Raw genomic sequence first — 22,064 nt, 5'->3', positions numbered from 1 at the left:
ACGTTTTTGTTTTATAGGTTGAGTTTCCACCAGATCTCTGTTCTCGTGTGACATTTGTCAACTTCACAGTAACTCGTAGCAGCTTACAGAGTCAGTGCCTAAATGAGGTACTGAAAGCTGAGAGACCAGATGTGGATGAGAAACGTTCTGATCTCCTCAAACTTCAAGGTATAGTCACTGAAAAACCAAATCCCCAACATTTTTAGCACCTAGAGAGCTGCAGAAAGAAAAGAATAAAATCCTGTTTCTGTTCTACAGCAGTGCCGGTATCAATTTTATTAGCAAATAGACCTACCTGGATGTTTGAGATTCAGCTCTATTAAATATGGTTACTAGAGCGGAACTCAAAAAGTCAGGTTCTTGTTTTTCAGAACAAGTTAAAAAAAAAAAGTACGGGAGCTGGTCTCATTCCCTAGTTCAGTCCTTTTTTTAAAAAAAAATCATTTTCCTAAACAAATTTCCATCACTTTTTTTTTTAAAAAAACACCTTTAATTATTAACGTTTATTTGCACAGATACCTTATTTATGCTTCTAGAAAAACTAAATTTGATTAGGCAGGATGCTTAAAATTGCTTTGTGTCATTTAAAATTATTCTTGTAAGACCAACCCATATTCCAAAGTTCAAAATTAAATAGAATCCAAAGTATATATGTACAGTATGTACGTATTTTATATGCTGTTCTCACTCTGGGTGGCACATAAACTTAATAAATTTAGGAATTTCCTAGCAGTTGTCAGTTCAGACTCATAAATTATTCTCATCTCTTATTAGAAAGTAAAACGCGTTAGTATTTTTTTTGCTGTTGCTTTGGGTCCGCTCTATTAAAAGGTAAGATGTCAGAATGTGATTCAAGTTTTATTTAAGGGTCTCTGTTGTTCTCAAAGGTGAATTCCAGCTGCGTTTGCGGCAGCTAGAAAAATCTCTTCTCCAAGCCCTCAATGAAGTAAAAGGACGTATCTTGGATGATGATACCATCATAACCACTTTGGAGAACTTGAAGAAAGAGGCAGCTGAGGTTACTAGAAAAGTGGAAGAAACAGATATTGTCATGCAGGAGGTGGAAACAGTGTCTCAGCAATACCTCCCACTTTCGACTGCATGCAGCAGTATTTACTTCACAATGGAGTCATTGAAGCAGGTACAAGGGGTTGATTTAGGTTTCCCTTTCTCGGATTACCTTTTTTTTGTAATGCTGCAAGACGCCATTTCCATTCAAGTTAATACGTTGCTTTTAACATTCTTATTCCGTTTGAATTCTATCTTAGATACACTTCCTTTATCAGTACTCTCTTCAGTTTTTCCTGGATATCTACCATAATGTCCTATACGAAAACCCCAATTTGAAGGGAATTACAGACCATACCCAACGTCTTTCCATTATCACAAAAGATCTGTTCCAGGTTAAGTAGAGGCGTTTTGTACTTCAAAACACTTCAGAGATATTTTTTTTCCCTGTTCACAAACCTTCTACAAAGCTGATCTTCCTAATGTTGTATCTCTAGGTGGCATTCAATAGAGTTGCTCGTGGCATGCTACATCAGGATCACATAACCTTTGCAATGCTTTTGGCTAGAATAAAACTGAAAGGCACTATAGGGTAAGCAAATTCTCTTGCTAAACAAGTCAATACTGAAGAGTGAAGTCTTTCCAAAATTTAAGAATTATAGGGAATTTCATGGAAAGCAAAACAAAAAAGCACTCCAAAAGTCAGACTAAAAGTTGCATCCAGCAGTAGCATTTATAGATTTAAAGTTAATTCGTGCAACCTAAGATGACAGAGGGACACAGGTAATTCCGTATCTCTGTTCAAATCAATAAAAATAATGTCAGAAAGGCCCTTTTGGATTTGCCGTAAGAAAAACCTGAATGAAAAGCATGGTTTAACCTTTGTCTGATATCTCTTGCAAAAGATTATTTGTCATGTTTAAACAGCAGACATACGCACATAAGCTGAAGTAATGATTTTCCCAGGTTTCTTGTTCGTATCAGTAACCCAAAGAATTATACTTAGGGGGTAGTTAGGTTTCTTTATCTTTGAGAGAATTGTTCTCAGTGGGATTTTCTTCTGTTTCCATTGAAGGGAGCCTACCTATGATGCAGAATTCCAGCATTTCCTAAGAGGGAAAGAAATTGTTCTCAGCAACACGATTCTCCCCAAAATCAGTGGCCTGACCTTGGAACAGGTGGAAGCTATGATGAGACTGAGCTGTCTTTCTTCATTTAAGGACCTTGTTTCTAAAATCAAAGCTGATGATGTAAGAATACCCTTTCATACGTCTAAACTATTGAATTTTAAAGTGAACTGTTAATGCAAATAAGAACACTTCATTCTATTTAGACCATTGTATATATGCAGCTTATTTCCAACTTCACTTCATACGCATTATTACCAATATGAGGGTTGGATAGCTTATGCTGACTGAACTGTATATTAATCAGAAAAGTATATTACTACGTATAAAATCACGTTCTTACCATACAGAGAACATGTTCCTTAGGGAAATGTGATCATCCTTGATCTGACTTCATGTGAAGAAATTCATTGGTCTTAGAACTAATACCAGATTCTTATGTGTTGCTCAGAAATAATAATTATTAACTGAATCTGACTTACAGCAATTCTGCATTTGGCTGGATAGCAGTTCACCCGAGCAGACTGTACCCCATCTTTGGACAGAAGACAAAACTGCAAGTAGGTTCATATTTCTTCCATCTCAGTTTTGCTTTGTTAGATATTTGTGGAACACTCACCAAAAGAAATGGCAGGAAGAAGACAAACATATCATGTCAGGGGAAAAATAACATCAAATTAATTTGTAAGAAATTGTGAAATTAGTTGATTTTGAATACTGAAAAACAGACCTTCAAAATGGTATATCAGTATTATATCAGCAAGTAATTCCTTGTAAATGCCTGATTTTGACAGTGACATAAAGGGTCCCTCGGCAATGGGATTAGTGTTTCTGGAAATACATAACTCAGGACCATTCAGACTTACTAATAGTCTACAATAAAGCTGGTATCAGTAGAAAAGCAGGTGCATAGTCTTCAGTACCTTAAAAGTTAATAATAATAATAATAAATAATAATAATAAATAATAATAATAATAATAATAATAATAATAATAATAATAATAATAAAGTTGGAAGGGACCTTGGATGTCATCTAGTCCAACCCCCTGCTCAGGCAGGAAACCTTATACCATTTCAGACAAATGGTTGTCCAGTCTCTTCTTAAAAACCTCCAGTGTTGGAGCATTCACCACCTCTGGAGGCAGGTTGTTCCACTGGTTAATTGTTCTAACTGTCAGGCAGTTTCTCCTTAGTTCTAGGTTGCTTCTCTCCTTGACTAGTTTCCATCCATTGCTTCTTGTCCTGCTTTCAGGTGCTTTGGAGAATAGCTTGACTCTCTCTTCTTTGTGGTAGCCCCTGAGATATTGGAACACTGCTATCATTTAATTTAATTTAATAATATTTCTATACCGCCCTTCTCCCTGAGGACTCAGGGCGGTTTACAGGGCAAGAGTAAAATACAAAATTACAAATATTAAAAGGAAATTAAATAATTGCCCGATTTTAAAACAATTGATATATTACAATTATAAAACCCCAAAGATAATATTAAGAATACAAAAATAAAAAACCCCACCAATCCCCCATCAGGCTAGGCCGGCTTGTACAAACAAAAACGTCTTGAGATCTCTTCATTAAACTACACATACCCAATGATAAGATGGAGTCATTGTGGATTATTAGCCCATGAATTTTGGAATCAGTGTATCTCTGACTCTGAATGGTACAGTGTCTTCCTTAGAGGAATAGGTGTGCAGAGTTGGTGTTCTGGATTCATCTATTACTCAAGGCCTGGTGGACTCAGAAAACCTTTTGCCAAGTATAGCTGGCTCACAGGCTGTGTTTGACCTCCTTCTGGAGACAGGCAGAAGTTTGTATTACCTGCTGGTCAGAACTGATGCTAATGTCTGCAACATCTTTTAGAGAACCCATGACATCATTCTTAAAAGCAATTGCTCTAGCCTTGAGTAATGGATGATGGATAACATCAAGGATAGCTCACCATCCAGATCTGTATGTGGGACAGTTGCAAACCTTCATTGACACAGGGTTTTTTCTCCCCTTCCTTTTTTTCCTCAACAGGAATTAAAATGCAGTCCCACTTGCCAAAGAATCATGTGAGGAATGAACAAATAAAATTGACAGAAAAGGCCCTGTTTTACAACCCACTATCACAGAGATGCTCTTAGAATTAAAGGTTTTTTTAGTCTCCATATGAAATATTATAAAACCTAAGTGTTGCATTAGATCAGTGCTAGACAATATTTGCAAGATGAAAGGCTGTCATGTAGTTTCATGATTTTCTAAAAAGCTGGAGACCTTCCAGTGACATCACCAGGAAAAAAAACATGTTTTTGGACCTACGTTCTATACCAGACATGTCAAACACAAGGCCCGGGGGCTGGATCCGGCCCGCGAAGTGGTTTCATGTGGCCCCCGAAGCCATCCTGGAAACAGGAAACGGTTCCCGCTGCCTTGGCCCTGGTCCAGAGACCCTCCTTCTGCCAGAGACCCCCAGATCTGTCCCACTGCTGCTCAGGCCCCCATAGGCACCTTTGATGCCAATGATGTAGAGCTGGCCATGCCTACCCAGTAGGCCATATGCACTCCAGCTGCGCCCACCCAGTAGGCCGCGCCCACCCTGGCCATGCCCACCCGGCCCACCAAGGGCAACCACAATGCTGATGCCCTCAATGAAATTGAGTTTGACACCCCTGTTATGGAGTGTCATCAGGAGGCCTCTTGGAAACAGGGCTCGGTCTCTAAACGGTCTGAAATCAAATTGCACAATTCCATGTGGTGGGGGTGGAGAGGAGTTAAAGGTGGAAGCAGTTTTGTTCCTAAACCTCCTGTTTCCTTACCCATCCTTATTTTCTTGGAGAGAAAGAAACAGAAACATGTTGGCTATTGCCATAACCTTAGTCTTGAATTGTCTGGAACAATCCAAACCCAACATAAATGTTTTGTTTAATTTTTCCCTTTTCCTAAATCTCAGCACCCATTGGACAGGCCCTACACCGCTTGCTTTTGATCCAAGCTTTCCGCCCTGATCGTTTATTGGCAATGGCACATCAGTTTGTTTCCACAAATCTTGGAGAAAATTTTATGTCCATTATGGAGCAGCCTTTGGATCTGGCGCACATTGTTGATACTGAGGCAAGTAAAAAGTTTAATTACCCCCTACCTTGGTCCCCAGAATCACATACGGATTAAGTACAGGTGATGCTTTACTTTAAAGTCTGTTAAAGCAAATGTTGCATTGAATGTTGATTATTTTTTTTATTTGTTAGATGGCTTTTTGTAATGATACAACATGAGAGGTATAAAAAAAGTAGCTGGGTTTCAGAGTGTACAAATCATTATCTGTCTACCTAAAATGGTTTTAGCTTTCTGGAATTGAAATTGTGGCCCTTTCTGGCCCTTTTGGCATTTCAGAGATGAAATTTTATCAGTGCTAGAAAAACTGAAGACTGCTTAGCAAACGTTGGAGCAGAGAGGACTGTGAAGCAGACATAGTTGATGTTCTCTTTTTGTTTCTCTCCTGCTCCTGGATTTTAGGTGAAGCCTAATACACCTGTTTTGATGTGCTCTGTACCTGGCTATGATGCTAGTGGACATGTTGAAGACCTTGCTGCAGAGCAAAATACACAGATCACCTCTATTGCTATTGGTAACATTTTCATATATTTTGTCATATCAAATGGCTGTGGAAGACAGGTACATAGTTCTGATATGGTAATGTTGTCCTTTTAGGTTCTGCTGAAGGATTTAACCAAGCTGACAAAGCAATCAATACTGCAGTGAAGTCAGGCAGGTGGGTTCTTCTTAATGGTAGGATTTGCATTGGATCAATTTTGGAGTATAATGCAGACCTCTGAAGCATTAATCCCTTTGGATTTTATTTTTAAATATATATTTCAGGTGGGTCATGTTGAAGAATGTCCACTTGGCACCTGGATGGCTGATGCAACTGGAAAAGAAGCTGCATTCCCTTCAGCCTCATGCATGCTTTAGATTGTTCCTTACAATGGAGATTAATCCAAAAGTAAGCAGAGTGCAAAAAAATAACCATCACATTTCTTTCAGAATTCTGCTGTTGTGAAAAAGAGGTTTATCCTCATTCTGTGAGGTTTCTGTCCTGTTGTCCGTAATTCATTTTCTCTCCATTAAACAAGAGAAATTAGTGCTTCTTTGTATGTTCAAAAATGTCAAGTGAATTTAATATGGAACCAACCCCAGAATACTGCACTAACTTCTTCAAATGTTTTTGTTGTCTATTCCATATTAGATCTTGATGCCCTATCGAGATTTATGTCTAAGGATATTTACCCATATAGTATGGCTGTGTTTCTATTATCCTTCTCATCTTTTCTACTACCTTCTCCTATTGGGATCTTATGATTATATTACTTTGTTGTTTGTATGTACAGTGAAAACCTTTGCACCAGAGATAAATTCCTTGTTTGTCCAATCACACTTGGCCAATAAAGTATTCCATTCTATTCTATTCTTGTGATTTTTATTTATGTTAGTTGTAATTTAAAAGTTACTCCATGCTAACATGATAAATTAAAAGTTCAGCACAGCTGAATCATTTTAGTTTCTCTAACAGTACAAGTTTGGGGACAAAGAGCATTTCCCCAAATAAGAGATTATTGCAAGTGCTCCATAATCATTACCCATGAGATTGGCGACTATATAAATTTGATTAATACATTTTTCACTGTACATTTGGATAATGTATTTTGTACTCAGGTGCCAGTAAACTTGTTACGTGCTGGAAGAATTTTTGTATTTGAACCACCACCTGGTGTAAAGGCCAATATGCTGAGAACCTTTAGCAGCATTCCTGTGTCTAGAATGTGCAAGGTAAGTTTTTAAACTAATTAGTTTAAAAATATTTCAATAAATATGGCTTTACTAAAAAATATTAGTGAATGAATCCATTAAGAAGCTTTACTCTGAACTTTACTCAGAGTAGCCGTTGCTGATCATGCAACAATTTCCATTTGGTTCATAGATACAGATACCCCAGCCATTTTATATTCTAAACCAGTAAAGATCAGACTCTTTTGAGCTTGGAGAAATAACAAAAGTAAAATAAGTACCATTTGTTTAGAAGATAAATAAACACATGATTTGACTTTTGTATTGTATCCTCTTCTAAAAGCCCTTTCTTCATCTGGATGGATTTATACATCAAGTACCTTAAAATAAAATACAGCAAATAAGGAAAAGGATTGATTCTTTCATCTGAAATAAATGATGCAGAATTAGAAGATATACTCAATCTCAAGCAAAGTCTTACTGTGTTTTGTTAAATAGATTGCTCTTTTTTTCCATTGAGCCCCAAATAATAACACATTGTTTTTTCTCCTCTCTAGTCACCAAACGAGCGTGCACGTCTCTATTTCCTTCTTGCATGGTTCCATGCTATTATTCAAGAACGTCTACGATATGCTCCTCTGGGATGGTCAAAAAAATACGAATTTGGAGAATCTGATTTAAGATCTGCTTGTGATACTGTAGATACGTGGCTTGATGATACAGCAAAGGTAAGTGAATTCCCATTTTATTCCTTTGTGCAAAAATTCTACTTCTTAAAGGACAAATCTAGTTGTAAGATAGTCGAATGACATGAACAGTTTTGATTATATCTTACCTTTTGTTCAAGCATCATAAGGAAGTATATATCATTCCTATATTGGACTTAACATCACCCATATCCATTGGATTTGATTGAAACTGATAGCCGAGGGCTTTTGCTTACATAATTCATATATAGGCCACCCACTTCGGCAGTAAGGTACTTAAGGTATCAAGCAAAATATCAGCAAACCAGTAAAAACACTTAATTACTGTAACCAAGCTATGCACTCCAGATGCTGAGACTATCCCTTATTTCAGGAGACAAAATCTCCTAGTCAAGGGTCAGCACTATTTTATTAAACTAGCTCTTGTTAATAACATTGCCCATGTAGGCTGTATCATGTGTTGGCTGTTCCTTTTATCACAAAGATGTCTCCAATGTCAGGGTCGTCAGAACATCTCGCCTGACAAGATTCCATGGTCTGCCCTGAAGACACTGATGGCTCAGTCAATTTATGGCGGCCGCATTGATAACGAATTTGACCAACGGTTATTGAATACTTTCCTGGAGCGACTCTTCACCACACGAAGCTTTGACAGTGAATTCAAATTGACTTCCAAAGTTGATGGGCATAAAGATATTCAGATGCCAGATGGAATCCGGTATTAACATTTTCTTTCTAAAACTAAGCATGAGTTAAACTGAGTTATCTCATATGTTCCTTGTAGTTATGAATATCTTGGTCACTATCTGGAATTGTTGATTTGACAGACGTGAAGAATTTGTACAGTGGGTTGAATTGCTGCCAGATACACAAACTCCCTCCTGGCTTGGATTACCAAATAATGCTGAGAAAGTTCTTCTCACCACACAAGGTAAACATCTTGCTTCATCTTTATAAGTGATAAGGCTTTCATGTATAAAACAATTTTCTGCATATTGGAATAACTGAATAAGAAGCATCCTGGTATTTTTTTTAAACAATCACTTATAGTGGTGTTCTGTAAGCCTCATCAGTGAGGTACGTATACTGAAAATTTAGACATAACAACAGGGGTGTCAAACTCAATTTCATTGAGGGCCGCATCAGCATTGCGGTTGCCCTCAGGGGGCTGGGTGGGTGTGGCCTGGGTGGGTGTGGCCTACTGGGTGGGCGTGGCTAGAGTGCGTATGGCCTACTGGGTGGGCGTGGCCAGCTCTACATTGTTCGCATCAAGGGTGGCTATGGGGGCCTGGTCAGGAGTGGGACAGATCTGAGGGTCTCTGGCAGAAGGAGGGTCTCTGGGCCAGGGCCAAGGCAGTGGGGGCCGTTCCCTCACTGTTTCCAGGATGGCTTCGCAGGCCGCATGAAACCACTTCGTGGGCCGGATCTGGCCCCCGGGCCTTGTGTTTGACATGTCTGCATAACAGGGAATGACTTCTGAAAACCAAGATATAGCATACTCAAACCTATTAAGTGTAACTCTGCACAAACCTCATTAAAAATGCATGGCCAAATGTAAACAATATGTGGTAAAACAACTGAAAAGAGTTTTGCAAAAACTGAATTATGCATTTAATTAAAGCAAAATGCATGGCCGTAGCACTTTGTCTTTTTCCTTTCAGGCATTGATATGATCAGTAAAATGCTGAAAATGCAGATGTTGGAGGATGAAGATGATTTAGCCTATGCAGAGACAGAGAAGAAAGCACGAACAGATGCTACGTCAGATGGCCGCCCTTCCTGGATGCGAACGCTGCACACTACGGCTTCCAACTGGCTCCATCTCATCCCACAAACTCTGAATCATCTAAAACGAACTGTGGACAACATTAAGGTAAGGGTCCATTATTTATTTTATTGCAACATTATTCTTTGGAGGACTGAACAAAGGTTTCATTTTGAGAATAGAACTTCATAAGGCATCCCATTTGAAGGACAAAATGGCTTTTTTGAGCATGAAATGGACTATTTCAAAGTTGAGCCTTTCAGATTTTTTTTTTTTTTTTTGGCAAATCTGTATTCGAAAAGAACCAGAAGCAATATACAGAACACGCAGGGTGATTCTCCATACAGAAAAGCTTTAACTCTATAATTTGCACATTCCCACCTATTTAAGCAAATACGAGTTATTTATTTACAGATACCCTCTGCTACACTACAAGAAAGCAGTGGAGTCAGAGATAATAGTGGAACAGTTAAAATTATCCTCCAAAACAGTCTTACATTTAAGAAACAGTTACATCTCCTTACATTTGCCAGGCTTCTCACAATAATATAAAATCATCTTTTCAAATTCTGTTAAAAGAAAAGAATCTAAACTACACAAAAATAAAAAAATTGGGAACTATTTTTATTTATTAGTTTATAATAGAAAATAGAAAAGAAAATAGTAGGAAAATAAGGGAGGAAAAAGGCAAAATAAAAGTGTAGGGCAAAGGGGAAAAAAAGAAAGAAAAGGTATCGACTTCTAAACTCCCTTTGCGGCGGTAGAGTAAGATAATAGCATCAAACCTCAACTTTTTACTTTTACATAATAATATAAACTAGCCATTTCTATAACAACAAATCTATTAATCGGTAAGACTCAAAATCAAAGCTTCATTTTTTTTCATCTCAAGCACAAAGTCCAGAAGCGGTTTCCAAGTAGAAACAAAATTAACTGTATTTTTCTTTGATCAAAGCAGTCAATTTGGCCATCTCTCTAATTCCATCAACTTTTGCAACCATTCCTCCATTGAAGGAATCAAAAGTGTCCTTCCATTATTATTTTTTTGCTGCCATCAACATATATAACATCGAACTTACTTTTTTTTCCCCCAAGTCTCTTTCCATTAAACCCATTTCTGGTTTTATCTTTATATTCACTTTGAATATATTCTATATTAAGATATGAATGATATTGTAGTAGGAACAATAAAAAAATTAAACTACAGTCCATGCTTAAAAATGCTTAAAAACAACCAAAAAAATTATCTTATACATTACACTTATAGACACTGGTTTACAAAAACTATCATGTAATCAGATACAAATATTACTTTAAAATATAAATTGCTTATTTTTATTTATTAGTCTATAATATAAAATACAAAAGAAAATAGTAGGAAAATAAGGGTGGAAAAAGAGAAAATAAAAATGTGGGGCAAAGGGAAAAGAAAGAAAATGTATTGACTTTTAACTCCTTTCGCTGCTGTAGAATAAGATAATATTATAAGATATTTATAAAAATTATAAAAACCTTATTTTTCTTCCTGAAACCAAGGATCCATTATTTAGATTCTTTGAAAGAGAAGTGAAAATGGGAGCAAAACTCCTTCAGGATGTTCGCCAAGATCTTGCAGATGTAGTTCAAGTGTGTGAAGGAAAGAAGAAACAGACCAATTATCTTCGGATGCTTATTAATGAATTGGTAAAAGGTAGGCTTTTCCAAATTTATTACATTAAAGAAGTAAAGTCCTGCTAGTTATGAAAGGCCTATTAAAGCTTGTTTTGCACTGAGGACTAAATTAACCCAAATTCTTGGGGTTTTTCTTAAGATATGAAATTAATCAACAAGATGGTTATTATATATGATACAACATTTTTAAAAGAAAGGAAAAAAGGCCTTGAAATTATACATACAACTCCAACAAAGGGTACCAGATTGTTCAAAAATCTTCCTTACTCCTTTATCAACATTTCATTTTATTACATCTTTACAAATAACATGATGGCAATCCAGTGTATATTCATCCTTTCCATCTTACATAGTAATGCTTTTTAGCCTTTAGCCCAAATTTTGTTAGCTTCCAAATATAATATAATAGTTGAGAATATATGTATTCTCAAACTGTGCTAATAATCCAATGACTTTCAGCCAAAAATGCAGCAATAATAGAACAAGTCCAAGCAGATAAATGCTTACAGCGTAACATCTGTAACCCCCCCTTCAAAGAAATTAGTTTCACATTTTGAAAACAACTTTGATTTTACAGGTGTTCATTATTCAAAGGTTACGTAAATAATATCACATTCCACAAACTCATAATACAACTGGTTTATATGCCACTGTTAATTATTCTAAGATGTCTAATGATTGTGACATTTTAAAAACAGCAATGGTATTGAGTCCATTGTTCTGATTTTTAGCAAATGTTTTTACAGCAGGATTATCCCATAAAGTGATCGATCGCCTCTTTGGTCAAAATTATTTCTGTAATTCAGTATTTCCTGCACCATCAACAATTCCCCCTACAAACAATATCAATACTTACTAGAGTTTCAGTTGGATCAAACTGTAGTTTTAAAGTTAAGTTGAAAGAGGAGCTGTATTCTGAGATTTGAAAAGGAAAAAAAAGTTTCCTATTCCTATCCTTAAAGAAGGATGTAAATGTAACACTAACTCAGACCAGGCCATCAAATATTTCATATTTTCAATGTGTGTGTCCTTTTTACTGGAGCTTAAATACAAGTTGTAGGGTGGTTGCCTCTGAATTTGAAATTCTGGCCTTTCTGTTTACAAAAAGTTAAAACCACACTATATTTTTTCTTTTAGGTATATTGCCTCATAGCTGGTCTCACTATACAGTGCCTGCTGGCATGACAGTCATACAATGGGTGTCTGATTTCAGTGAACGAATTAAACAGCTGCAGAATATCTCCCAGGCCGCGGCTTCAGGTGGTGCAAAGGAACTAAAGGTAAGAGTAGAATTGATTTTCTGTTAAGTGCAGTAGTGTTCATCCCAAAATGCTACAAAGAAGTAGCATTTCCATTTGGATGTAGTTTTACTATTGGAATGGGTACATTTAGTCCTTGGTAGAAAGCTTGAATGAAAGATAGAAAATAAAAATTTAAGAAGCCTTTAAAATGTGCTACTGTAAAAGACTATGACAACTGATCTCCCGATTCTGGCTTCAGATACTGAAATGCATATACCGTATTTTTCGGACCGTAAGACGCACTTTTCCCCTCCCAAAAGTGGGTGGAAAAACGAGGTGCGTCTTATGGTCCGAAGGTAAGCGAAAACACTTAATTTTAATTTTAATTTTATTAGATTTATATACCGCCCTTTCCCGAAGGACTCAGGGCGGTTTACAGGGTATTTAAAATCAGCAATACAAATACAAAAGTTAAAAAACAATTTTAAAAGATTAAATTATCCCTTAAAATAAAAACCCTGGTTAAAAAATTCTCAGCCTGGGCCGGACAGCTCAAAGAGCCAGGTCTTCAGGTCCCGGCAGAATGAACGAAGGTCAGGGGCAGTCCTCAGCTCCACAGGCAGCTGGTTCCAAAGGGCAGGCGCACTCACAGAGAAGGCCCTCCCCCTGGGTGTTATCCGCCAGCAGTCTTTTACCGGCGGGACCCTGAGGAGACCCTCCCTGTGTGAGCGCACTGGACGAAGGGAACTTGATGCTGGCAGCAGCTGTTCAGTCAACGCAGTCCATCAGCTCCATTGGAGAGACGTGATTGAATGAAGACATGGAATTCTCCGCCCCGCCCCTGTGATTGGTCGGCAGGGGAGGAAATACGGACGTGCCTGCCATGCCTTCTGACTGCCTCCCCCTCCCTGCGCGCGTACATTTTCTTTCTTTTACCTCGCTGCTAAAGAAATAGTTTTTGCTAAACTAAACCTCATAGGCGACTTGCCCCAGCAAAGCCGTGAGGAGTTGTCCCTGCAGGTTTCTCTGCGAAGTTTATTGGAAGTGATTTCCCATTTGCAAGATAATACTGCTAATTGTTTGAAATTGCTTCGGCATCTTCAGGGAAAAGAAACTACCGGTACCTACCTTTCTTTCTTTCTTTCTCTCTTTCTTCCTCCCTCCCTCCCTTTCTTTCTTCCTTCCTTCTCTTTCTTCCTTCTCCCTTCCTTCCTTCTTTCTTTCTCTCTCTCTCTCTCTCTTCCTTGCTCCCTCCATCCTCCCTCCTTTCTTTCTTTCTTCCTTCCTTCTTTCTCTCTCTCTCCCCTCCTTCCTTCCTAGTATACCGGTACTATTTGGTTCAGAATATTTTTTTTTCTTGTTTTCCTGCTCTAAAAACTGGGTGCGTCTTATGGTCAGGTGCGTTTTATGGTCTGAAAAATACGGTATATCCTGGAGGAACAGGGCAAGCAATCAAACTTAAGCAAAATGCACCCAAAACCACTTTATTTTTTTCAATCCTAAAACAGTTCTGATCACATTATCAAAACCCTATGTTTTTACAAATTGTGTTGCTTAAACTTAAAAAGTTTATATCATCGAATTTAGATATCACTCATCTCACTAAGTAACTCGGAGTGGTTTATGGATAAAAGTATAAAAACTATGTAACCTTACAATACATACCAAATTCAGTAGCCTGGGAGCTAAGAAAAAAGATAAGAATTTAAAGGTGGCAGGAGTGTCTTCAGGGCACTTAAGCACCCCCAGGATTGCATGCTTCTCTTTGAGTTGGCACCTCACCTCTGGGGGAAGATGTTCCATAGGATGGAGGACAACGGCAGAGAAGGCTAACCAACTAGTTACTTAATTAATGGAACATTAAAAAAAATCCCAGTAAATCTTGATTCTGGCCTAGGATTCCTGTGAAGGGGATAATAAAATTCAGCAAGCGCTCTAGATAAATTAAACCAAAAGAAGAAGGAAAATGGGGTGTATAAAAATGTGAGAAAATTTCAGTTTCTCATTAAAATTGTCTTGTCATGCGACATCCATCACGTTAACTTAGTTACACGTTTGTTCCATAGAACATCCATGTCTGCCTGGGCGGCCTGTTTGTACCCGAGGCCTACATTACCGCTACAAGGCAATATGTAGCTCAAGCTAACAGCTGGTCCCTGGAAGAACTCTGCCTGGAAGTCAATGTTACCACCACTCAGAATGCAGTATTGGATGCTTGCAGTTTTGGAGTAACTGGTTAGTTGTCTCCGGCTTTTTGCTCATTTGTTTGTTTCTTCAGTTAGGAGAAAGCAAACGTGTTAACTTTCTCTCGTTAAGCTGTATGTGCCTTACATTGGACACTGATTTCAAGGAATATTGGAAGAGGAAAAACTGCCTCATTCCTAAGTGCTAAGAAATCATTTTCTCTTTGGATCACTTGCTCAGGAAGCTTTTAAACTAGAGCACCGGGCTAAAATGAGGGGCCTGTGAGTTTTAGTCTCTCCTTAGCCACAAAAGCCAGCTGGGTGACCTTAGGCCAGTCACTCTGGCCCATACTAGTTACAGAGTTGTTTTGGGGTTCAAATGGAGGAAGAAGGTGTGTTAAGTTATTTGTAAAAGTAATAAAAGTGGGATCCAAATAGAAGAAGAAAAATTAGCTGCTAACCACAGATGCTTTTATTAGGTACAATTTCAGAAAGCAAATTTTTAAAATACCACAATTTACTAAAATATATATTGACAGCTTCAAGAAGAAACGTGGCACAACACTGGAAAAGAGAAACCTTGCAGAGGATATTTAATCTGTAACTTGGAGAATATGCTGCCATGGCTAAACTGATTATATTCATAGTAGCCAAATTTAAACAGGAATGGCTTCCTACATAGAACACATTGCACAACAAAAAAAAATTAGACATTTGGAACATGGTTTCTAGGACTTAAACAGCGATGATCTTTATCATTTTATGCAAAGTATAGCCTTGGCCATCAGTTGGAGAGACATACAAAAGAGAAGGGCCTGTCTTGCCAGAAAGTCTTCATAATGCTCTTAATATATATTCGGTAGCCATTGTTTCATTCTCTCCTGTTTTCTTTCTTTTTGTTTATATTTCACTATTACAGTATTTTTTTAAAAGAAAAAAGATCAGCTACCCTATGGATATTCTGGCAGACTTAAAAATGTGACAGAATTACAAGCTGAGAATTTGAGAATCTATATCCTAGTGCAGGTTGTCCTCGACTTATGGCCACAATTGAGCACAGAATTTCTGTTGCTAAGTGAAACATTTGTTAAATGAATTTTGCTCCATTTTACAACCTTTCTTGCCACAGTTGTTAAGTGAATCACTGCAGTTGTTAAGTTAGTAACATGATTGTTAAGTGAATCTTGTTCCCCCCCATTGACTTTGCTTGTCAGAAGGTCACAAAAAGGGATCACGTGACCCCAGGACACTGCAGCCGTCATAAGTATGAACCAAGCTGCCAAGCATCCAAACTTTAATCACATGGCCTTGGGGTTGCTGCCATGGTTATAAGTGTGAAAACAGTCATAAGTCATTTTTTTTTAGTGCCACTGTAACTTAGAACGGTCACTAAATGAACGGTTGTAAATCAAGACTACCTGTAGTCAGAGTACCAGACTGAGAGCGATGGAGAACCAAATTAACAGTGAAACTCAACTGGGTTGAGTCTGTGGGCAAGTCACCATCTCTTTCGTGTAAAGTATCTTAGAAGATGATTGTTAATATAAAATGTGAATATAATGAATGAACAATGTGCATTAAACTTGGTGGAGCAGTGGGCTAATGCCTCCTTAAGTAACACCAGCTGCCTGCAATTAGTGCAGGTTCGAGTCCCACCAGGCTCAAGGTTGACTCAGCCTTCCATCCTTCCGAGGTAGGTAAAATGAGGACCCAGATTGTTGGGGGCAATTAAGCTGACTTTGTAATAATGCCGCTTGGGGGGGGGGGCGAAAGCCCTAATAAGCAGGCATATACATAGAATGAAGGCTACTGCTAAGCTTGTAAGCCGCCCTGAGTCTTTGGAGAAGGGCGGGATATAAATGGAATTAAAATAAAATAAAAATAAATATTAAAGGCATTGCATGCTTTTTCAGTCAATACATTTCAGCCACTTTAAACTGGACTTGGTGAAACTGAACCAAAAATTGCTGTCATAAAATATTCTGATGAAATGCTTCTAATGTCGTTCTTTGATGGGTTAATTCCTACTGTTTGTTGAAATGAATATGTAACCTATATATTAACCACACACTCTCATAGATGAAATGGTGAATTGAACATTGCAGAGTTTTAATGTACTTCAGTGCTCTTTCAAATAGCATTCTCCTACTTCCTTTGTAGGGCTGAAGCTTCAAGGAGCCACTTGTAATAACAACAAGCTGTCACTTTCCAATGCTATTTCAACCGTACTGCCCATAACTCAACTTCGCTGGATTAAACAGACAAATGCTGATAAAAAGTCTAATGTGGTAAGAAAAGGGGCCTTTTCACTCACGCTTTTCAGCTAGGCATGCTGTTTTTAATCTCCGTGTGTATTTCCATCCTCCTAACCAACTTCTGAACTTATTTTACAGGTGACCCTGCCCGTTTATCTGAACTTTACTCGGGCTGATCTTATCTTCACTGTTGACTTTGAAATTGCTACTAAGGAAGATCCTCGTAGCTTCTATGAGCGTGGTGTAGCTGTCCTGTGCACTGAGTAAAATGGTCCTATATTAATGTTGAATTAATAATTAAATGCAACTTTACAGGATAATTTCTAGTTTATACTTTTTTGAACAGATCTATTGTAAATGAAGAGCTAAGGTAATAGTAATTAATGACATTCTGTAAAACATTAGTGCAAGAACGCATTCAAACCTGGGTTGATTTCATATACTTACTATCCGGGAACGAAGAAATCATATAACAGAACCTTTTCCTCGGTTCTGTTTCTTGCCTACACCCAGATTGAGCTTCAGGAAAAAAAATCCTGCACTTCTTTTAGATTCTGTGTATTAAACTTCATTCATTTAAGCTGTTCATTCATTCATTGCTGTTTGTTGCTGATACTCCCCCCAGTAGGAGTTTTATATCCATGTAATGTGTAGCAAAAGCTAGGAGTAATAGGGCAAATGTAAGACTTAGAACTTAACTTTCTCCAATGGTCCATCTAATCCAGCATTATGTTAAGATTACATTATTCAAGTTGTACTTGATTCTGGGGGTACTTGGAAACAAATATAATAAAAGCTGCTTTTGAATAAAAACGGCTTAATGGATTTATGTATTATCCATTAGATTGCAAGGAACTTTTCTATCCTTTTTCAATCCGTTTCTTGCCTACTATTTGCTTTTCTCTTATGATCACATATCCATTCTGTTCTTTACGTGGATCCCACTCATTATAGATGTCATACAAAGAATGTGTATCAACTTTAAGATAGCTGCTGTTTTCTCTGATTTTTCATACCTGGCTTAAGCAGCAAGACCAAATAAGCAGTGGTGTAGTATTTGGGGAACAGTGCGGTGGCTCAGCGGTTGAGACACTGGGCTTACCAGCCAGCAGCCCAGGTTCAAGACCCAAGCGCCATGTGGCTGGGTGAGCTCCATTCTCACCCCAGCTCCTGCCAACCTAGCAGTTCAAAAGTATGCAAGTGTGAGTAGATAAATATGTACTACTTTGATGAGAAGGTAACAGCACTTTGTGGCGTCATGCTGGCCACATGACCACAGAAATGTCTTTGGGCAGCACTGGCTCAATGGCCTTGAAAGGAAGATGAGCACTGCCCTTTATAGTCAGCAACTAGTGGAGTAAAATCCACAGGGACTCCTAGTATTTGGAGCACTTTGTATAGAAATAGTACCTGGCCAGGTGTCTGGTCAGCCTGTTTCTAAAACCCTCCAGAGATGGAGAACTCAAATCCTCCATTGGCAGACTATTACTGTATTAAATGTTTTTTTTCTTTATATTGAATGGAAGATTAGTTAGCTGCAATTTACAACTTTTTAATGCCTGTAGAACTTGGTGTAGCCAGCCAACCTTTTTGTTCAACCATCTCCTTTCATCTCTTACCTAAGACTTCTGTGACTGAGAGATGAATTTAGAGTATCTCTGCTTTGTCATACACTTTCTCTACTCACAGTAATCTGCATGTTTGATTTGCATCAAGAAGGAAGAGCTCACAAAGGGTCAGGTCCCCCTTGATTCATTCACAGTAACGTAAAGGTTCCTCTTCCTTAGCCTCCAAATATGAATGAGGTAAAAGACAAAAATATTTCTTATATTGACCTGATTGGAAGGCATTCTTTCGAAAGAGTGAATTACTTCAAGATTAAAAAACAAGATAAGATGAGTGACACAATTCTAATAAAAAATACTTGAACGTTTCAGTTTCCACCTTATTTATTTGTGCCACCAGTGGGCCCTTTGCAGTGGACATATTCAGCAGCATAAAGTACCTTTTCATCCCTAGACAAATTCACATTCACTTACACTAATGCTATCATTGACACATCAAATCACCCGCAACCTCTTTCTTAATTTTTCTCCAGATTCTAGAGCAGGTCGCCTTTGCTTTTTGTTGGTATTTTCATCTTCACATAATTTGTAGTCACAGTCAATCAGCATGGGCTGCAATGTATCATCCGAAGTTGACATTTCAGAATTTGGTGCTGTAAACCAGGGTGGTTCTGATTCTGTAGTCTGAAGTGGTTCAGATGCTTTATTTGAGATAATTATTTCGGGTGGTGATGAGGAAAGAATCACCTGTTTTTCTGGAGGATGGTATTTTCTTGCCTGTATCTCTCTGATGGGATCACTAAGAGAAACCACTGCTGTGTCATCGAAATCCAAATCATAGTCTGAGTTGCTTGAGAGTTCTTCGTCGTCTCCATCATAAGGGTCCACAAACTAAAGCAACAAATGGTATTGATTTTTTTCTGTTTATAGCAGGAGTGTTTTTAAGTTCTACATGCAAGATACAAACATATAACCCAGATCCCAGTGGTATGAAAAGCAAGAGCAAGAAATCCTTTTCTCCTTTATCACCAAATGAAAAAGGCCACTTTTACGCCAAGTGCAAATAGTGATTGCAAGACATACTAAGCCATTCCAGTAAGCCATGATTAAACATGGTTCCAGAATTACTTCCTGAAAACAATAAAAGGTGCCCCATACCTGCACAATATGTTATCTTAGATAAGTCTCTGGTCCCATATGAAACGCCATGCAGGACAAGGGGAAATGGCAAAGCACCACCAAAGTGTCTTAGCATGTTTAATTTTCTCTCATACTTTCCTAAGATTATATTTTTTCCCTGCAGTATTGTAGGCAGTTTGCAGTGATAAAAATGTAATTTAAAAAAATCAGGCATGCAGTCATGCCTCAGAAAATCTTTTTCTCAAATACAGTAATGGTAAAATTAGTTTGTAGTGAACCCCCCTGTTCAAGGGCATCAAAAGTCATAGTGATGTTTTATTCCCAATTGAGTATCAGAATGACAGGCTTTCTACAAATACATTATTAAAAGCAAAGAAACAGATTGTGAACCAGATTGTGCACTAATCATTTATTGCATTTTAATTTCCTGTGAAGTAATTGCATCAATGGAATGTACTAAATGCTAGATTCCAAAAAAATGTAATTCAGCAGGTAGGCCGACTGGCCAACACTTGTTTATATAAACATTTGTAAGCTATCAAACTTCCAATGATTTTGGGTAGCTTACAATTAAAAGAAAAATATACAAAAAAATAAAATAAATGTAGCCATCTCTATTTTCACCATATCCTACAAGTGTCCCTGATAAGTTTTGTTACTCTAAGATCAGCTGATCCAGGCCTCTTCTTTGATTAGTCACAGGTAAAGAAATTCATACATACCCCTCTTCTGTTTGGGCATAAGCAAAGTTATGTACATGGCAAAAAAAGAGTGAGAAACAGTAAGCAAAAGAAAAAACAGCAGAAAGGGGAAGAAAAGAAAGCTAAAACTAATTTACACTCACTCCCTCATCTTGCTTCCCCCAGAAACACCATTTCATAACACTGCCTTTTGTTCTTTAAACTTCCTCCTCTTTCAGGATCTCAGCAACTCCATCTAACCAAGACTTTCTTTTTCTCTTCTTCTCAATCCATTCACTCTTTTTCCACATTTTGTTTTGGAATTTAAATTCATTTATTCTCTCTCCAACCACACCTTTACTATTGATTATTCACTGTTGTAATCCATCGGCATTCATTCAGCCCCCACTTGGTCTTTCACACAATTTTTCAGTGCCTCATTCAGCTTCTGTGGTTATCTTCACATACCCAACACTCCTACCAAGTAAAAGTGGATAGAAACCTGCTCTTGTACAAAGGAGTTTTCATTACCAGTTGTTCATTCCGTTTTTCTATAAAATACACTACCTTGGTCCGTCATACATTACACATTAAAAAAAAACCCACAGGAGAAGCATTTTTTGCACTGTTGGCACTGGCATCAACTATTTGGCCGCACCCAAAGGACATTCCTGGTATGAAGAATGCCTTCTCTGGGAGAAGAAAGGAGTATAAAACAAATGGTAAATTCTACAAATTGCTAAGTTTATAATTAATGTCCTACATTTTAAAATATATTAACAATTTTAATTTATTCGAGACTATAATAAAGCAACCATATTGAACTATTGCCTCTAAACTTCTTGCAAAATCTGCTTGAGTTCATAAGCCAAATTTGCAAAGGGGTGGGACGGGTATCACAAGATTATTGCCATTTAATTAACCCTTTTCCTCCAGATAATCAGGCTATGTGAAAGCAGAGTTTGCACAGCTTTTACACTCGTACAATAAGTGCCTGGAAATAATAATATAAGTGAAATATATAATAGGGACGTGGTGGCTCAGTGGGTTAGGACGCTGAGGTTGTCGATCAGAAGGTTGGCAGTTTGGCGGGTCGAATCCCGAGTCGGAAACGACTAGCATGCATGTGCGGGGGAAACTTTACCTTTACCTTTTTTAAGGACAATCAATTCTGTATGAAAAGCCATGGTTGATTTTAAGGTTGATTTTTATATATTTTTCCATATATATATATATATATATATTTCCATATATATATATATATTTCCATATATATATATATATATTTCAATATATATATATATATATTTCCATATATATATATATTTCCATATATATATATATTTCCATATATATATATATATATATATATATATATATATATACACATATACATATACATATACATATACATATACATATACATATACATATACATATACATATACATATACATATACATACATACATATATATATATACATAATATAATTATATAATATATATATAATATAATTATATAATATATATATAATATATATATATGGAAACACTTTTCACCCATTGATCTTCATACCCCAGAGATGTTATGTAATAAAATATGATTACTAGGAGGAATCAGAATGGGATTTTCAGTCCCACAGGGTGGTACATGGCAGCCCATTCGTTCTATCAACTGGGCATCTTACCTCTATATTAGCATCAGATTCAGATTCAGTGCTGGAGTCAACAGAACACTTTTGCTGTGAAAAGGAGAGGCAAAAGGAAATGGGAAATTTTATTTACTTTAAAATCATGAATCTCATTTCCTAATCATAGTTCTTACTACAAAAGGCGATAACAGTATTTCTAAAGTTCCCAATTCAACCTCCTAACATAATCATTTTAACTAGATTTAAGCAATAGGTAAGAAAGTTCCATTTGGAAATTCCCGTCTGCTGTCATTCAATCATTG

At 37.3% G+C, this 22,064-nt stretch overlaps 1 protein-coding gene across 1 annotated transcript in view; it reads left to right on the top strand.

Annotated features, from left to right (window-relative positions):
- DYNC1H1 (dynein cytoplasmic 1 heavy chain 1) overlaps window positions 1–17,538 on the top strand; it is a 70,804-nt gene extending 53,266 nt beyond the window's left edge. The window contains exons 59-78 of the mRNA XM_083348586.1: window positions 18–168; window positions 888–1,141; window positions 1,269–1,403; window positions 1,506–1,600; window positions 2,084–2,258; window positions 2,620–2,695; window positions 5,072–5,232; window positions 5,635–5,746; window positions 5,830–5,890; window positions 5,998–6,121; window positions 6,832–6,945; window positions 7,461–7,631; window positions 8,111–8,328; window positions 8,438–8,541; window positions 9,272–9,483; window positions 10,912–11,065; window positions 12,184–12,326; window positions 14,354–14,522; window positions 16,631–16,758; window positions 16,864–17,538. Of these exons, the coding sequence (XP_083204712.1) occupies window positions 18–168; window positions 888–1,141; window positions 1,269–1,403; window positions 1,506–1,600; window positions 2,084–2,258; window positions 2,620–2,695; window positions 5,072–5,232; window positions 5,635–5,746; window positions 5,830–5,890; window positions 5,998–6,121; window positions 6,832–6,945; window positions 7,461–7,631; window positions 8,111–8,328; window positions 8,438–8,541; window positions 9,272–9,483; window positions 10,912–11,065; window positions 12,184–12,326; window positions 14,354–14,522; window positions 16,631–16,758; window positions 16,864–16,992 (2,886 nt within the window). The 3' untranslated portion in view covers window positions 16,993–17,538. The remainder of the gene's footprint in view (window positions 1–17; window positions 169–887; window positions 1,142–1,268; window positions 1,404–1,505; window positions 1,601–2,083; window positions 2,259–2,619; window positions 2,696–5,071; window positions 5,233–5,634; window positions 5,747–5,829; window positions 5,891–5,997; window positions 6,122–6,831; window positions 6,946–7,460; window positions 7,632–8,110; window positions 8,329–8,437; window positions 8,542–9,271; window positions 9,484–10,911; window positions 11,066–12,183; window positions 12,327–14,353; window positions 14,523–16,630; window positions 16,759–16,863) is intronic.
- The last annotated feature ends 4,526 nt before the right edge of the window (window positions 17,539–22,064 follow it).

The sequence above is a fragment of the Vipera ursinii genome, assembly GCF_947247035.1.
Source record: "Vipera ursinii genome assembly, chromosome: 1".
Classification (NCBI taxonomy): Eukaryota; Metazoa; Chordata; class Lepidosauria; order Squamata; family Viperidae; genus Vipera; species Vipera ursinii.
Note: the sequence above shows the minus strand (reverse complement) of the source record. Positions and strands in the feature narration are given on the sequence as shown.